Source organism: Hylobates moloch, unplaced genomic scaffold (genome assembly GCF_009828535.3).
Source record: "Hylobates moloch isolate HMO894 unplaced genomic scaffold, HMol_V3 SCAFFOLD_23, whole genome shotgun sequence".
In the NCBI taxonomy this organism is placed as follows: domain Eukaryota; kingdom Metazoa; phylum Chordata; class Mammalia; order Primates; family Hylobatidae; genus Hylobates; species Hylobates moloch.
In genome coordinates, this window is record NW_026652298.1 from 39,980,318 (window position 1) to 39,996,309 (window position 15,992).

At 65.1% G+C, this 15,992-nt stretch overlaps 1 protein-coding gene across 1 annotated transcript in view; it reads right to left on the reverse strand.

The window, feature by feature from the left end:
• Positions 1–15,992, reverse strand: part of PKD1 (polycystin 1, transient receptor potential channel interacting) — a 52,500-nt gene that overhangs the window by 21,790 nt on the left and 14,718 nt on the right. The window contains exons 2-21 of the mRNA XM_058433943.1: positions 14,530–14,601; positions 14,337–14,408; positions 13,898–14,067; positions 13,013–13,684; positions 12,711–12,894; positions 12,055–12,275; positions 11,750–11,865; positions 11,255–11,381; positions 10,652–10,899; positions 9,439–10,194; positions 8,431–8,562; positions 8,047–8,222; positions 7,602–7,735; positions 3,526–7,145; positions 3,157–3,306; positions 2,089–2,232; positions 1,693–1,972; positions 1,386–1,599; positions 1,160–1,319; positions 257–484 (exon numbers count right to left, since the gene is read on the reverse strand). Coding sequence (XP_058289926.1) covers positions 257–484; positions 1,160–1,319; positions 1,386–1,599; positions 1,693–1,972; positions 2,089–2,232; positions 3,157–3,306; positions 3,526–7,145; positions 7,602–7,735; positions 8,047–8,222; positions 8,431–8,562; positions 9,439–10,194; positions 10,652–10,899; positions 11,255–11,381; positions 11,750–11,865; positions 12,055–12,275; positions 12,711–12,894; positions 13,013–13,684; positions 13,898–14,067; positions 14,337–14,408; positions 14,530–14,601 — 7,876 coding nt within the window. The remainder of the gene's footprint in view (positions 1–256; positions 485–1,159; positions 1,320–1,385; positions 1,600–1,692; positions 1,973–2,088; positions 2,233–3,156; positions 3,307–3,525; positions 7,146–7,601; positions 7,736–8,046; positions 8,223–8,430; positions 8,563–9,438; positions 10,195–10,651; positions 10,900–11,254; positions 11,382–11,749; positions 11,866–12,054; positions 12,276–12,710; positions 12,895–13,012; positions 13,685–13,897; positions 14,068–14,336; positions 14,409–14,529; positions 14,602–15,992) is intronic.

Sequence of the window (15,992 nt, forward strand, 5' to 3'; positions counted from 1 at the left end):
CTGGGGAGAGGAGGGGAGGGGAGGGGATGGGGGAGAAGGTGGGGAGGAGGGGAGGGGAGAATGGAGGGCACAGAGCAGCATCTTCTCGGTCCCTCCCCACATCTGGGCCCCTCTTTACACCCTGGGTCCCCCGAGAGGCACCCTGGGTTCACACAGGACTGCAGAATGGCTGAGGCTACTAAGGCAGGTCAGAGACCGAGGAACACCACGGCAGGAAGGAGCCTAGACTGGAGGCTCAGCTCCTCGGCCAAGCTGCCTGTCTGCCCTGGGGGGCTGAACCCAGTGCCCTGGCAGGCATGCAGGGTGGGGCGAGCATGTGGGGCCACCCTACCATGCACTGGGCCAGCGCAGCAGCGATCTGCTGGATGTCATCCACGGTGTGGACCCGCAGGGACACCAGGGTCTCCGTGATGTTCTTGCGTATCTGGGCTCGGCGCTGCCGCTCGTGCTTGGGCTCTGCCGCCATGTCCAGGGCCTGCTCGTACTGGGGCAGGCAGGGGCACAGCAAGCTGTCAGCAGGGCAGGAGGCCGGCAGCAGGCCAGCAGGTGCCCACGACTCCTGGGGTGCAGCTACGTGCTAGATGCTGCGTGATGTGGGCACTGACCCGCAACACTGAGCTCTTTTTTTTTTTTTTGAGACGGAGTCTCGGTCTGTCGCCCAGGCTGGAGTGCAGTGGTGCAATCTCGGCTCACTGCAAGCTCCGCCTCCCGGATTCACACCATTCTCCTGCCTCAGCCTCTCCGAGTAGCTGGGACTACAGGCGCCCGCCACCACGCCCAGCTGATTTTTTTGTATTTTTATAGAGACGGGGTTTCACCGTGGTCTCGATCTCCTGACCTCGTGATCCGCCCGCCTCGGCCTCCCAAAGTGCTGGGATTACAAGCGTGAGCCACCGCGCCCAGCCAAGCTGTTTCTTCATGGGCAAAACAGGGTAAACACAGGGGCCCTCCGGGGCGGGGGCTGCCTTGTGGAAATCAGATGCCACAGAGGGCCCGGTGGGTGTGGCTGCTGGGAGCGGAGGGTCGGGGTGCTGCTTCAGGGTCACTGGGATTTGTCTCTGGGGCCCACGATGAGCCCTCTGCAAAGCTCCAGGCAGGGTACAGGTCTTGGTCCCCAGCACACATGCAGATGTGAGGTCCCCTCCCAGCCGGCACTCACCTCGTTCAGCACGGTGACCAGGGCCAGTGAGTACTCGATGACGTGCTGGGGGTCGGCCTGCCGCAGCAGCCCCGGGAGCACGCTGGCGGTGAGCCCGTGCAGCCAGACCGTGAGCCCTGTTGCACTGCCGTTGGGCTCTGGGAGGGTGATGGCCAGAGACCTACGAGTGGAGGGGGGTGGTGAGCAGGTGGCAGTCTTGGGGGTGCCCTCCCACAGTCTGACTCACCTGTTGAGGGCGACCACGGCGGCTCCCAGCTGGTCCTGCACCACCACGGCCAGGCCCACCTCGAAGTGTGGCCTGAAACCCGGGGGCAGCACGGCTCCGTAGCTGGAGAGGCTGCCCTTGTAGACACAGAACTCCTCGCAGTGGCCCTGGCGACAGCGCCGTAGCAGCAGGGCGTACACCAGCGGGGCGCCAGCGTCCTCTGCGTCATGCCAGCCTGAGGGACGGTCCCCACGGCATCACGGGAGGGCTCCGCGACGTCACGGAGTCGGGGGATCCCGCTGCACCCCCCACGCAGGCCTGCACTCACCCGTGCATTCAAAGTGCACCTTGGTGGTGAGGGCGTGCACAGCGCCCAGTGGGAAGAGGCGGCAAGAGCCCCCCAGCGGTGGGCGGTTGGGGGACAGGCGGATGGAGGCGCAGCCCTCCTCCTCGCCAGAGTGGCCCAGCACCGTGAGCGTGAAGGTGTATCCCTCGCCGTCCCGCAGCACGCCCCGCCGCAGCACCAGTCGCATGCCTGCGCTGCCTGTGGATGTGGTGGTCTCATCCAACACCAGCGTCTTGTTGCTGAAGGTCCGTGCAGCCCACCGCTGCAGGCAGAAGGGGTGGTGAGGGGGCGCAACCCTCTGCCCTGTCAGCCCCGCTTCTGCCTGCAGGCCCCGTCCCCTCGGCCATGGGACCCACCCTCACCCCACGCAACACTCACCCCTCGCTTGGAGCCACTGCTACAATTGAGGCAGCGGCCCTCCAGGTACACGTAGGAGCTGCGGCTCACTTCGTACACGGCCTGTGCCTTGCAGGACACGCACTCCAGGGACACAATGGGCACTCGGCCACTCCGGATCAGCACCTGGTGTGGGACTGGGGTTACCTCCAACACAGGTCCACTTGGCCTGCTGGAAGGTCTGGGGGACCCGTGGAGGAGGCTGCTCCCAAACTCCAGGTTTCCCAGGGGCCTGGCCACCGCCGGTGAGGTCAGCCCCTCGCAGGATACGCATCTAGTTTTCCACCTCCCAACCTGGGCGGGGGAAGGGCATACACAGGGCAGAGGACACTGGGGTGTGTGTTCTGGTGCACTGGACCCAGCTGGAGCCTGGCAGGAGGCAGGCAATGCTCACTGAGGGCCCCTGCGGGGGTGCATGTGGGAACGGACATATGTGTGGGCGTGAGGACCGCAGTTGCCATGCAGGCCTGACTCACAGACTCCTGCAGCCCTGGGCAGGGGCCTGGGTCAGGAGGCTGAGCCGGGATGGAACCTGCTCCCACATCCTCCCCTCAGACGACCCCCAATCAGGCCAGCTGAGGAAAGCAGGGACTGGGGAACAGACACCCGCTCTGGGGCACCAGCAGGTCCCGCCTGACAGCAGCAGGAGCAGCCACCACGGGCTCAGGGTCACCGAGCCTCCTGGCCGGTCCAGAGAGGGGAGCGTGAGGGTGAGAACCAGCCCACCACATCCAGCAACAGGGACATGGGTTGGGGATAGTGGCTGCCTCCGGGGTGGGAAGGGGCTCTTCCTCATTGTTGGTGTTGTTGGGGGACTGTGTAGCTTTTGTCAATCACTAGAGCATATGTGGCTTGAAGACTGTACATGGAACTGTGACAGGTTTGGAAAGAAGCAAAGCTGAAGCAGGCTGTTGTGTTAAATAAAATTTGCAACAAAAATAGAAAGAGGGGAGCGTACGGCCTCCACGAGCACTAAAATACAGAAAACCGTAGATGAGCGGGGACGCTGGGCTGTCCGAGGCATGTGGCCGAGGGGCGGGCGGCACCCACCGTCTGGTTGGTGGCCTCCTCCTTGCGGCCGGCCTTCCACACGGTGAGGCTGAAGGTGTACTCCACGCCGGCCGCCAGCCGCTCCCGCGGAATGGTGACCATGCTGCTCCCGCGGGGCCCAAAGTTCAGCGCACACCCGCCAGCCTCCCTCTGCAGGCCGAGAACAAGGGGCGACGTGGCGTGAGAGCCCCACCCAGTTTCAAAGCAGAGCCTGGCCCAGGAAACGGCACAGGGGACCCCCTCCCCATGATGGGACGGGGCACACCAGGCACTGAGGACGGGCCAGCCCTGGAGGCATGCTGGGTGTTCTCTGGGCTCATGGGTGCGGAGGGGTGAGGGGCAGGGAGGACGGCCCTGCCACGCGCTGACCTGTGTCGAAGCCACACAGGCCCAGTGGAAACCGAGTGGCGTCTGGTCGCCGTCCTCCAAGTTGGGGTCATAGGACTCAGTCCCATCCAGCACCAGGTCCTGTGTGTCCGACCACACGCGGTATGAGCCACCCTCAATGATGGGCACGAGGCGCTCGGGGGCCACCGTCACGTTGGCCTGGATGCTCCGTGCCAGTGGCGTGTCCCCAAATGACACGACAAACACAAAGCAGTAATGCCCCACAGGCAGCGCCAGCCGTGGCAGCACCAGCTGAGGCCGGCTCACGTCCACGCCGGGCAGGGCCACACGCGCCGGGCGCCCCGGCCGCTGGCAGCTGGCAGTGCGGTACACCTCCCAGCGGTACTCAGTCTGGTAGGTGACGCAGTCGCGCAGGTCAACGTGGGCCTCCAGGTAGTTGCGCTGCGAGCGCCGCATCAGCACCTGCAGGGGCAGGACCACGTCCACCTCCGGCTCCCGGCAGGCCAGCACCTGGACGGTCACCGTGGCCTGCGCCACAAAGAAGCTCACCAGGTTGGAGGCGTTCACCTGCACGCGGTAGTCCCCAGGACTCAGGTAGGAGTGCTCGGCCCTGGGCTCATCTGTGTCCTGCCCTGGGGACCCGTCCCCAAAGTCCCAGTGGTAGGCCACACGCCGGGGGCTGGGGCTGGTGGCAGCCTCAAACTGCGCCGAGCGGTTGGTGAAGCAGGGGCCGCTCTGCAGGGCCACATACTGGACGGCGTCCTGGACCTCCAGCACCAGTGTGCGGTTCTCGCTGCCCAGGGCGTTGAAGGCACGCACCTGGATCTCCAGCAGCCCCGCAGCCACGGGCGTGTAGGTGACGTCGCGGCCTGACAGGATGACCAGCGAGTCGCCCTGGACCTTTTGCAGCGAGAAGTACCAGGCGTAGGCGACCCGAGAGCCGCGCTGCACGCGGGCTGTGAAGTTCCTCTCAGTGCCCGTGGCGATGCCAGGCTCACAGCAGTTGGGCACCTGCAGCCCGCTCACGGCCTCCAGCACCACGATGCGCACCTGCGCCTGGGCCCAGCTCACGTGGTTTTTGCCCTGCACGCTCACCACATGGTCTCCGACGCGGGAGAAGCTGTGGGAGAAACGGGGCCCGGGGAGCACCTCGGGGCTGGCCCCACCGACCTGTAGGCAGAAGGTGACGGCTGAGCCGGCAGCCAGCAGGATCTGAAAATGGACAAGCTGCCCGGGCGCCACCACCTTGCTGCTGGCCCACAGCACCAGGCCCACGATGGGCTCCTCCACCGTGAGGCTGTGCGTGGCTGAGACCCAGCTGACTGCGTTGGAGGCATTGAGCCGGATGGAGAAGGTGCCAGCATCCGGGAAGACCACGGTGACATGAGGGCCACGCTTGCTGCTGCCACCGGGCACAGCCCAGCACCAGCTCACATTGGTGCCCGTGGCCAGCTGCCCCCAGAAGGGCACAGAGGACCCAGCCGCCACGAAGCTGCCTCCCGGCTCGCTGACCCTGATGCTGAGGCCACTCACAGGCACCTGCACGTCCACTTCCACGGTGGCGTTGGCCGAGCCCAGCGGGTTCCCTGCCGTGATGGTGACCAAGTGCAGGCCGGGCATGGGGAAGCTGTGGGTGGTAAACGACTCGGGGGTCTCCCAGCTCAGCCCCTCCTCCAAGGACCAAGTGTATACGACACCACTGCCACCAGCCAGCTCGGCACTGAGGGTAACACTTGTGTTGACGGCAGCTGGGTTCGGGGACGCAGCCACCATCAGCCACCCCACAGGCTCCACGAACTCCACGGTGCAGTCGGCCCAGGCGCTGCCCAGCATGTTGGTGGCCCGCAGCTGCACATGGTAGGTGCCAGCCTCGGGCGCGGTGAGCGAGAAGCCTTTGCCGCTGCCGGCCAGGGCCGGGCCCGTGTCCCGCCAGGCAGTCCAGCTGTAGGAGATGTTGGTGCCATCCCTGACCATGGCCTGCAGCTGTACCGTGTGGTTGGTGGGGAAGTAGCGGCCACCGCCCACCACATGCAGCCCCTCTATGAGCTGCAGGACGTAGACGAAGATGCTGTCCTGAGCAGAGCCCACCTCGTTCTCAGCTGTGACGATGATATTGAAGGTGCCCACGGAGCGGAAGGTGTAAGAGATGGTAGGACCCCCAGGGATGGGTGTACAGCGATCACAGAGCACCCAGGAATAGCGCACATCACTGCCAGCCTCCAGCGAGGTGCTGAAGCTCACGCTCCCATTCAGGGGCACCACCGTGCGGCTGGCGTTGACGACGAGCCCCCGCACGCGCCGCTTGACCGTCACATTGAGCCAGGCCTCGCTGCGGCTCACCTCATTCCAGCCGGCCACCCTAACGGTGAAGTTGCCTGTGCTGTTGTAAGCGTGGGTGACCTCCGGACCCTCGAACCGCCCACCGTCCCCCAGATCCCACAAGTAGCTGGCGGGGCGCCCACGGCCCACAGCAGAGAACAGGTACGCCTGCTGCAGCTCCAGCACAAGGGAGCCATTGACCTTGATGTCCGTGACCACCACAGGCTCCTGCACCTCCACCAGGGCTGAGTCATTGGCAGCAGAGACGTTGTTGGACGCGGTGACTGTCACAAGATAGGAGCCTGTGTCTCGGTAAAGGAACGTCACCTCAGGGCCCCCAGCACGGGCGGGGGCGGCTTCCTCGGTGCCAAAGTCCCAGGCGTAGCGGTAGGGGAACGGGGGCCAGGCACATGCCACCAGCCGGGCCTCGTCCCCGAGCTGCACAAACTGTCTCTCAGGCTGCAGGGTGACATTGCCCACCTCTGGCTCCACGCAGATGCTGGTGAAGTAATGCGCCTTGTTCACGTGGCTCGACAGCACTAGCGCCAGGGGGAACGTGCCGCTCCGCGTGAAGTTGTGTGTCACCATCGGGCACCCCCGCACGGTCGTGTTGGAGGAGCCGTCCCCAAAGGTCCAGTCGAAGAGGTAGTGGGCCGGGTTCCCGGTGACGTAGGCTGTGAGCCGCGCATCAGGCTGCATGGGGATGCAGGCGGAGGGCTCGATGCGCAGCACCTCCAGGACGAAGACCAGCACGTACAGGCTCCGGGCCAGGCGGCCGGCGGGGCTGGCCGCACACACAGTCACTGTGCAGTTCTGCGCCCGCAGGTACACATGCTCCACTGTGGCCTCTGGGCCCGACAGCACGGTGCCGTCCCCCATGTCGAAGGTCCACGTGATGTTGTCGCCCGTCTGCACCGCGGCGCTGACCACCACGGGGGCGCCCTGCTCCACGGACGGGCTCATGTCCACGCTGAGCCCGCGGAGCTCCTCGAAGACGCGCACGTCCGCCTGGGCCGCCGCACCGCTCACCGTGTTGTTGACCTCCAGGCGCACGTGGTAGGTGCCCCTCGAGGCGTAGGTGTGGTTGGCAGCCGGCTGGCTTTGGGTCAGGACGGGGGAGCCGTCCCCAAAGTCCCACGTGTAAAGAACACCCCCAGGCGAGGGCAACGGGTGCGGGTAGAAGGTGACGGGCCGGCCGGCCACAAGGACGCCGTCGCTCACACCCACAGCCACGGAGGGCAGGGCGGCGCGCACACTCACAGGCACCTGCTGCGTCAGGTTCTCGAAGGCATTGGATGCCAGCACGGTCAGCATGTACTCACCTGTGGGGACAGGCCCAAGTGGGGCGGCCGCGGCACCCCCACCTGCTCCCCACCCGCTCGGCAGAAGCCCCCGCCTGAGGAGCCCGGGGTGAACGGCCATACCTGCGGCCCAGCCCTAAGGGTCCCAGGCTTCCAAGCCACATGCGGGAGGGAGCACAGGTGCAGCAGCACTGAGGGCTGCCTGGTGAAGACGGCACCGCCTCCAAGTACAGCTGCACTCGGGGCAGCAGAGCAGCAAGAGCCAGGCCGGGGAGCAGTTCAGGGGACCCAGCTTCCCTGTCCACTCCCCCCACGCCTGGCCCCTCCCTCACCCCAGTAGGAGCCTAAGCCATCAGCCCAGGTGAGGTCACAGTGAGGGCTGTTGGGGAGGAAGGGGGGCAGGCTGACTAGGGGATTGGGAGGGCCCCGTGCTCAGGGCCTGAAAGGCAGTGGCCCCCTCACCCCCTCATCCCTCACCTGGGGCAGCGTAGATGTGCGTGACATTGTGCTCCACCAGCACCTGGGCCACCGAGGGGTCTGGAACCAGGAAGGACTCGTTGTACGGAGGCTGGAACTGGTGGAGGGCCTGCTCCCCATCCCCAAAGGTCCACCTGCCGGGGCGGTGGGAGGCAGTGAGTGGACCAGGACAGGGGTGCGCGGTGGCGGGGCAGGGGATGCTTGGGACCCAGCCGAGGCTCCACTCTGCAGTCATGCCCTGGGCCTCTGTTCAGGGCCCACTCGGCTGTGCTGAGGCCTCTCCCAGCTCCTGTGCAGCCTCAGGGCTCCTGTGCACCCAGTACCTCCCAACAGACAGGGAAACCGAGGCTCGGAAAAGCAGCCCCTGGTGTGGGGTCCCGCGGCTGAGGCTGGGGCTGGGACAAGAGCCTGGTGCCCACCCCCAACCGGCCCCCGAGTCACTCACAGGAAGGCCACCTCCACGGCCGAGTCCACCAGCACGCCCGCTGTCAGTGCCAGCGTGGCATTGGGGGACAGCACGGCTGGCACTGTGGAGACCCGCAGGCCCTGCATCCTGTTCATCCGCTCCACGGTGACGTTGTAGTTCACGGTGACGTTGCTCACGTGGTTGGAGGCCGTCAGCTGCAGGGACAGGCGTCAGTGGGCCCAGGTGGCAGGTGAGACGCCTGGCCCTGCTTGGCGTCCCTCCCTCCACTCACCCACAGCCATGGCAGCGTCCTCGGGCAGCATGAAGCAGAGCAGAAGGCAGAGGTGAAGGTGGAGCCCGCCTCCACCCCGCCCCACCCCATCCCCTCCCCTCCCCTCCCCTCCCCACCCCCCGCCCACCTACTGAGAGCTTGAAGACCGCTGCGCTCTGATAAATGACGTTGAAGACCACGTTCTGGAAGGTCAGGGACTGCTTGTCGTTGATGGTCCACCGGAAGACCATGTCCGAGCCGGCCTCCACCACGGGGCTGTACCTCTGCGGGGTGACTGGTGTCAGCCTGGGCTCTGTGGAGGACTCTGCCCTTAGCCTGTCACCTCCTGGACACACCTCCCAAGGGGCTGGAGAGTCCCACGCGGGGCACAGAGGAGAGGAGGTGCCCGGGGCTCTGCGTGCCACAGAAGCCAAGACCGGGCTGGGACACTGTCTGGCTCTCCAGCCAGCCATGTAGTACTACTACTGCCTCAACCTCTCTGTGCCTCAGTCTCCCCATCTGTAAAGCAAACCTAGCACCAGCTACGAAGAGCCCACCTCTGAGTCCTCTCAGGCCCTCCCGGGGCTCCTGCCCCAGCTCCTCAGCCAGAGAGCTCAGAGCAGTGAGGGGAGATACATGGGCCTCACACTGGCTTACAAAACCCAGGACAGGCTGCACAGGTCACGCTGAGGCCATCAGAAACAGCCCCTCCCAAGGCCCCGGTGCAGGGGCAGATACCCGCAAGACAGAGACAGCCCTGTCCCTCATGTACCCAGCATGGTGGCACCGCGGGCAGCCCCCAGTTTCCCATCAGAGGTTCAGACTCCACCTCAAAAGCCACTCGCTTTAGCCAGGCGAGAACACAGCAGAGGACGTGAGACACTCATGGGGGCTCACGTGAGGTCGGGGGGCAGAGTTTTAAATTCATTTCGTGAAATGAGACAGTGGAATGCATTAGCGGAGCCGCTGTCAGAGCTGTGACTTTCCAGGAATTTAAAGTCCGCCAGGTAGCCTGAGGAGCCAGCAGGACCTTCCCGGGGCGGACGTCCCCAGTAACTGGGCTGCGTCCTCACTGGGAGGCCAGGCTTCGCGCCCTGCATGGGCACCCTGTCTGCAGGCACCTGCCTGGGGGCTGGTGGGGGAGCCTCGGCCATACTCACCACTAGGACTCCCTGCAGTACACGGGCCTCGGGGCTGGGCGTGGCGCGGAGGCCACAAATGGGCTCCTCCACCGTCACCCGCAGGCTGAGGTTGGCCCGGCTGGCGCTGTTTTCTGCCACAACGTCCACCACGTGCTCCCCCTCACTGAGCCACGGCAGTGCTACCACTGAGAACAGGGTATTGTTGGTCTCCCAGGGGCAGCCGGGCACGAAGGTGGCCACCAGGGCAGGGCAGGCAGCCTCAAAGCGGGCGCTGACATTGCCCCCAGGCCAGCGAGCCGTGGCCGTGGCGTTGGCACCGGAGTCCACCTGGAGCACCAAAGCTGAGCCATTGGTGGGCACGTAGAGGCGGCCGTCGCGGGGGGCAGGGTAGATGACCCGCAGCCCAGCCACTGGGGAGACCACGTCAAAGCTGCAGGACAGGTTGTGCCTGGACACGCCATTGCCCACCTCTGCCCGGACCTCATAGCGCCCAGGCAGCCGCAGCCCAGGGTTAGGCCTCAGGCCCAGCAGCACGGTGAGCTGTTCCGTGGCTGCAAGCAGCCGCAGGGCACAGGCAGGGCAGCCCCGAGTGCCCTCCAGCTGGGCTGGCAAGTGGGGCAGCCATGACGAGGCGTTGGCAGAGAGGTACGGGGCCTGGGGGCCAGGGTGGCCGGGAGCTGGCGAGCAGTGCAGGAGGGCGCCAGGGCCAGCGTCGTGCTGCAAGCCAACGAGGTCACTGGGGAGCATGAGGACATCCTGGCCGTGGAGGGTGACCTGTGGAGAGGGAGCAGGGCTGCATCACGTCCTCAGGGTCACAGCCTGTGGACCCTGCACAAGGGACGAGGGTGGACAGGCAGGGCTCCCCGCTTCATCAGCCACACCTCAGGGAGCCTCCCCACAGTGCTGGTGACAGGGACAGGCAGGACAGTTGCAGACAGGGGGACACACAGGGAGAGGACACAGGCCAAGACTTGGCAGACAAGAAGGAGCGGCTGTGCCGGGAGAGAGGAAGAGGAGGCACAGCTCGTGCCAAGGGCCCAGGCGAGAGCTTCTCCCACTGGGAGAGGGTCAAGAGCACTGCAGAGGTCAGAGGTTGGAGGTCGGAGGTGGCAGGGACGTGGGAGTGGCCTTCAGGCTGGGTGTGTCTGGTGAGCAGACCCAGACCTTGGGCAGCAGACAGGAAGGTGGCCTGAGGAGATGCAGGGAACAGACCCAGGTCACGGCCACACACCGAGTACTGCGCAGGGGGCCCTGCGGGAACGGAGAAGAGGAATTCTCTCCATAGCGCATAGGGGGCCCCGGGTAGCCCCGGCCCTGACGTGCAGCCATTGGCGCAGGCCTGGGGGTGGCAGGAGGCATCCAGCGGCAAGCAGACGTTGGCTCCAGGGCACCAGCGTCCCCCTGGCATGCATGCGGGGGCCAGCTGGGCCCTGTTGTCCAGGGACCTGCTCTCAGGCTCGCTGCCGTTCTCCAGGGATCCTGCGAGGAGGGGAGGGTGTTGGGGCCCTGATTCGCCCACAGGCCACCGTCAGAGATGCCCACCTGCCTGCACCGGCAAGCCTGGCCTTGCTGTGAGGACAGGTCTCCCCGCCCAGGCAGCACTCCCAGCCCAGAGCTGCGTCCCTGTCTCTGACCAGCCGACTGACCAAGGCCCGCCCCCAGGCAGGCCCCACCCACTCCATCCCCAGGACACCTGGAACGAGCTGGTGTCTCTGGAACCCCTGCTCTGTCCACCTAAGATTGGGGACCGCTCTGGTGGCCACGGGACCAGCAGACATGACAGCTGAGAGAGGCCACCCCGAGTCCTGCGGCGCCCACCTCCCCAGAGTCCCACCTGCTGTGCTGAGGAGCCGGTACACCTGCAGCCGCAGCTGGGCGGGCCGCCGGAGCTCCTGGGTCCCAAATTCAGCTGTGGTGAGGAAGGCTTCGTGGCTCAGACTCAGCCCCGGGAATACCATGACCTGGCGGACAGGGGGCTGCCTCAGCTCCACAGACCCCACCCCAGCCTGAAGCCCAGACTCCCCCCACCCAAACTTCCCCAGGAAGAGGGGAGGGAGGGAGAGCGAGCCATCAGACCCCAACAGGCCTGGCTGATGGAAACTGTCCACGGGCAGCAGGACCCCTGACCTGCCTTTCAGGAATAACTCACGCACACTCAGAGAAAAGGCCTGGGGTAATGTGAGTCAACGCTTTCCTCCCTGCACTCTGGATTTGCCCAACCATCTTCACTGGGCACAAGCAACGTTAAGGCCCCCAAGTTTTTTAGCGAGACCCACAGTGGGCAGGGCAGGCAGGAGGGCGGGTTCTAGAACGCAGGGGGGCCGACTACCTCCACGGGCTCGTGAGGGGCTGAGAGGCCGTCCTGCTGTGCCAGAGGCGTCAGGGGTCCCTGCAGGTCCCCACTGGGCGCTCCCACGAGGAGGTTCTCGGCATCCTGCACTGGGCCTGGGGTGGCGAGTGTGCAGTGAGGCGCCAGGCCAGGGCCCAGGACACCAGGATGAACAGACTGGGGACCGAGCTGCCCGAGAACCCCCCAACCAGCCCCTCGGCCTCAGCCCAGGCTCCACCGCGGGGGCTCGGCAGGCCCCTAACCACAGCCAGCGTCTGAGGCCCCCTGCCTGGCTCCCCGCGCACCTCCGGGCCGCAGCTCGCAGACGTAGCTGTGCGGTGCCGAGCACAGGTCCGTGTTGCACCACCCAGTGGGCCCGAGCCGGACGCAGTGCTCGGCTGTGGCTGGGTGTGGCTCCCCGGGCAGCCAGTTCTGGCAGCTCTCCAGGCTAAAGGCCTCGCCCTGCGGGGCTGGGCCCACCTCCGCCCCCTGCACAGTCGAGAAGCCGATCCACACGTCCAGGCTCCTGTGGGCAGGTGTGGGACGGCAGGGGGCTCAGGGCACTCCTCCATCCTCCCACCCTCACAGTAGCCCGTCGGGAGCCCCATCACTGTCCCCCTTTCCAGATGGGAAAACTGAGGCTCAGGGCCCGGAGGGCAGGGCCCACCAGCCCAGGCTCACAGCAGCACCCACCCACGGAGTCTGTGGGCTCCGGTAGGGATCCCCGTGCAGGCCACCTCCCGTATGGCATGCCCAGGAGTGTCCAGAGGCTGCCCCCAGCTCGCGTCTGCCTCTGCATCTGCAGAGCTGACAGGAACGGCCCCACCGGCCGGTGCCACCCACTCACCAGGGCCAGCCCAGCTCCCGCCTCCCGCCTCCTGAGCCTCCCCAGCCGCAGGCTCTGCCCCAGTGCTTCGGAGACCTCCCAACCTATGGCCCCTCGGGGGGTGGGGGCAGGCACCTGGTGACCCGGGAGACCAAGAAGCGCTGCACGGCGGGATTGTCCACCATTGCCAGGGCGGCCCCGGCCCAGGCCCGGCACTGCTCCTGCGCCTGCAGCCAAGCTGCCTTCTCTACCACCAGGCGGTAGCAGTGCCCGTTGCCAGGGAAGATCTCCGTGTCCGAGGGGCAGAGCGGGTGCACCACTGGAGACCGGTGGGAACGAGGGTGTCAACAGTCAGTGTGGGCCTAAGACGGGGGTACCAGGCTCTGCCCCACCCAGACAGCCCTGGGGAGGAAGGGGAGTGGGCAGCAGGCACTCACCTCGGGCCGGCTCCTCGCCCAGGGCCACGACGCTGTAGGCGGCCTCCAGGCCTGAACCACCACGGTTCTGGATGCTGAGTTCGAGGCTCTCGTCACTCTGCACCAAGGACGGGCACACAAGCTCCAGGGCGGCAGGTGCCGCTTCCACCTGCACGTCTGTCCCCAGCAGGGCTGAGCCGGCCCCCAGGGCCAGCACAGCTGTCACGTGATAGCGGCCAGGCAGCACATAGCGGTGCGAGGTGGCCGGGCCAGCGGCATCCACCTCGGGGGAGCCGTCTCCGAAGTCCCAGTGTGTGGCAGTGACAGGGAGCGGGGCAGCGATGTGGAAGGCTGCTAGCTGGCCAGAGGCCAGGGGTCCATGGGGCCCCACCAGGGCGGCCCCTGGGGAGGCAGGGAAGACGTGCTGGAGGAGGGTGGGGCCCCCACAGGTTGGGGCAGGAGGTGGCGGGGGGCCGGAGCAGAGGGACAGGCAGGCGAAGGAGGCACTGGAGGGCTGGGCCGCCCCACACAGGCACCAGCCCTGCTCCGAAAGGGCTGCAAGGCCCTGGCCGGTGGAGAAGCAGAAGGCGCTGCAGGCCTCTGGCTGAAGCAGGCCTTCATGGGCAGCTGAAAAGGACACTGCTGCCACGGTGCCTGAGCTGTTGTCAGGGAGGCAGGCGACATACTCCTCACCTAGAAGAAGCAGCTGCTGGACCCCGGGTTCTGCTCCTCCTGGCTCCACCCTACGCCCCCCCATCTGCCCACTGCACTCACAGGCTCCCATGCTGCTCCCGTGGCCTGGAGGCCCTCCCTAGGGAGGCCTTCCTGAGCCCTGCCCAGCGTCTGCAGGGCCCAGGTCCCACCTGGCTGGGAAGGACAGAGCTGGCCCCACCCACCGGCACTCACCACAGCCACTGTCCAGCAAGGGGATGCCAAGTAGAGGCTGGCCAGCCAAGAAGCCAGGCCCAGCACACGTGGCTGCCTCGGGCTGCACCACCCGCACCTGCTGCTCCTCCACCCATCGCGGCAGCCACGCCAGGCCACAGTCACACTCAAACGGGTTCCCACTCAGGTTTCTGCGGGGCAGGGGCAGGTGTTGGGGACCAGGTCTGGTGGGAACGGTCTATGCCAGCCCCCCACCGGCAACCAGGCCCTGGAGCCACCCTGACAGCACCGCCTCCCCTGCCCCAACCAAGCCGGCACCAGGGTGCTCCAAGCAGGCAGTGAACTGCCCCCAGGATCTGGTCTCAAGCCTGGAAGGGGACATGGACCAACTGGGAGGGCAAGAGGGATGCTGGGGGCCTGGGGTCCAGCCAGGACACCCACCCAAAGAACCACAACTTACATTTCACTTAAATTAAATAAATTAGCAAATATTCCTTCTTCTAACGTAGAAATCTTGTTGTTGCTTATATCCCTGGAAGAGAGGGGGGATTCGGCAAAACTGACGGAAGCCCCCACAGCTGAGCAGCAAGAGGCGGCGCCGCTGGCCCACCCAGAGCGAACCCCGCATGCTGGCATGGCTGGGGGACACTCACAGCTCTGCCAGCGCCGAGAGGTTCGCCAGGAGCCCGATGTCCAGTGCCCGGAGCAGGTTGTGGGAGACGTCTCTGAGGAGTGAGTGACCGTGGGTCAGGGCCAGAGCCCCTAGTAGGCCAGGAGGCCATCCCTGGGCCCACCCCATACATTTCCAGTACCCCCAAGATATGGCCTCCCACCGTTGAGCTCCCCACTCCCAGAGGTCAGGAGGGGCCTTTCTGATGGAAGACCCAAATGAACACTCATCTGAGGAAACCAAGCCAGGAGAGGCCTGGGGGCCCCAGCCCTCTGCACCCATCTCAGCCCTATGCCGAGCATCACACGGACCTGTCCACCCAGGGCCAGGATGGGTACGGACCCCCAACCCATCCCACCACAGAGCCAAGGCCTCCCATCCCGTCCACAGTCCCACCACAGAGCCAATGCCCCCCATCCCCTGTCCACAGTCCCACCACAGAGCCAAGGCCCCCCATCCCGTCCACAGCCCCCACACAGGCTCGAGGGCCCCCCATCTCCTGTTCTGAACCCACAGGGTGGTCCCACTGTGGGACCACAACCAGGTATGACTGTGTGAGAAGCAGGCTCACTACCAGACTACCAGGGAGCACAGGGAAGCAGACACCACCTTGAGGCACAAACCCAGAGAAACAAGACCTCCCAGACAGCCAGGCACCGGGGCGCAGCCGGGAACCCAGCACCGTGGGAGCTGAGACGGAAGGATGGCCTGAGCCCAGGACTTCGAAACCACCCTGGGCAACACAGGGAGACCCCGTATCTACAAAAAATATACATTAGCCAGGCATGATGGCATACGCCTGGGGTCCCAAGTACTCGGGAAGTAGAGGAGAGAAAAATCACTTGAGCCCAGAGAGGTCAAAGCTACGGTGAGCTGCATCACTGTACTCCAGCCTGGGTGAAAGGGCCAGAGTCTACCTCAGAAATAAATAAATACACACATAATAAATAAATAAAACATCAAAGACCAGCAGACCTAACTCCATCTAAAATACACAACTTCTACACAAAATATAAATAAAATAAAATTACAAAACAAACTACAATCTGAGAAAAGCACTAGCAACTTAGATGACATGCTAAAGGCCAAAAATACCCTCCCGATACACAGCTAATAAAGAAAAAATCAACCATTACAGTTAAAAAGAAAAAAAGGAATCTGGGTGTGGTAGCTTATGCCTGTAATCCCAGTGCTTTGGGAGGCAGAGCAGGGAGGACTGCTTGAGGCCAGGAGTTTGAGACCAGGCTGGACAGCATAGCAAGACCCCATCTCTACAAGGAAAAAAAGAATCAGCCAGGCATGGTGGTGTGGAGCTGCAGTTCCAACTACTCCGGGGGCTGAGGAGGGAGGATCGCTTGAGCCAGGGAGATCGAGGCTGCAGTGAGCTGTGACTGTGCCACTGCAGTCCAGCCTGGGCGACAGAGCAAGACCCGGTCTCAAAAGAAA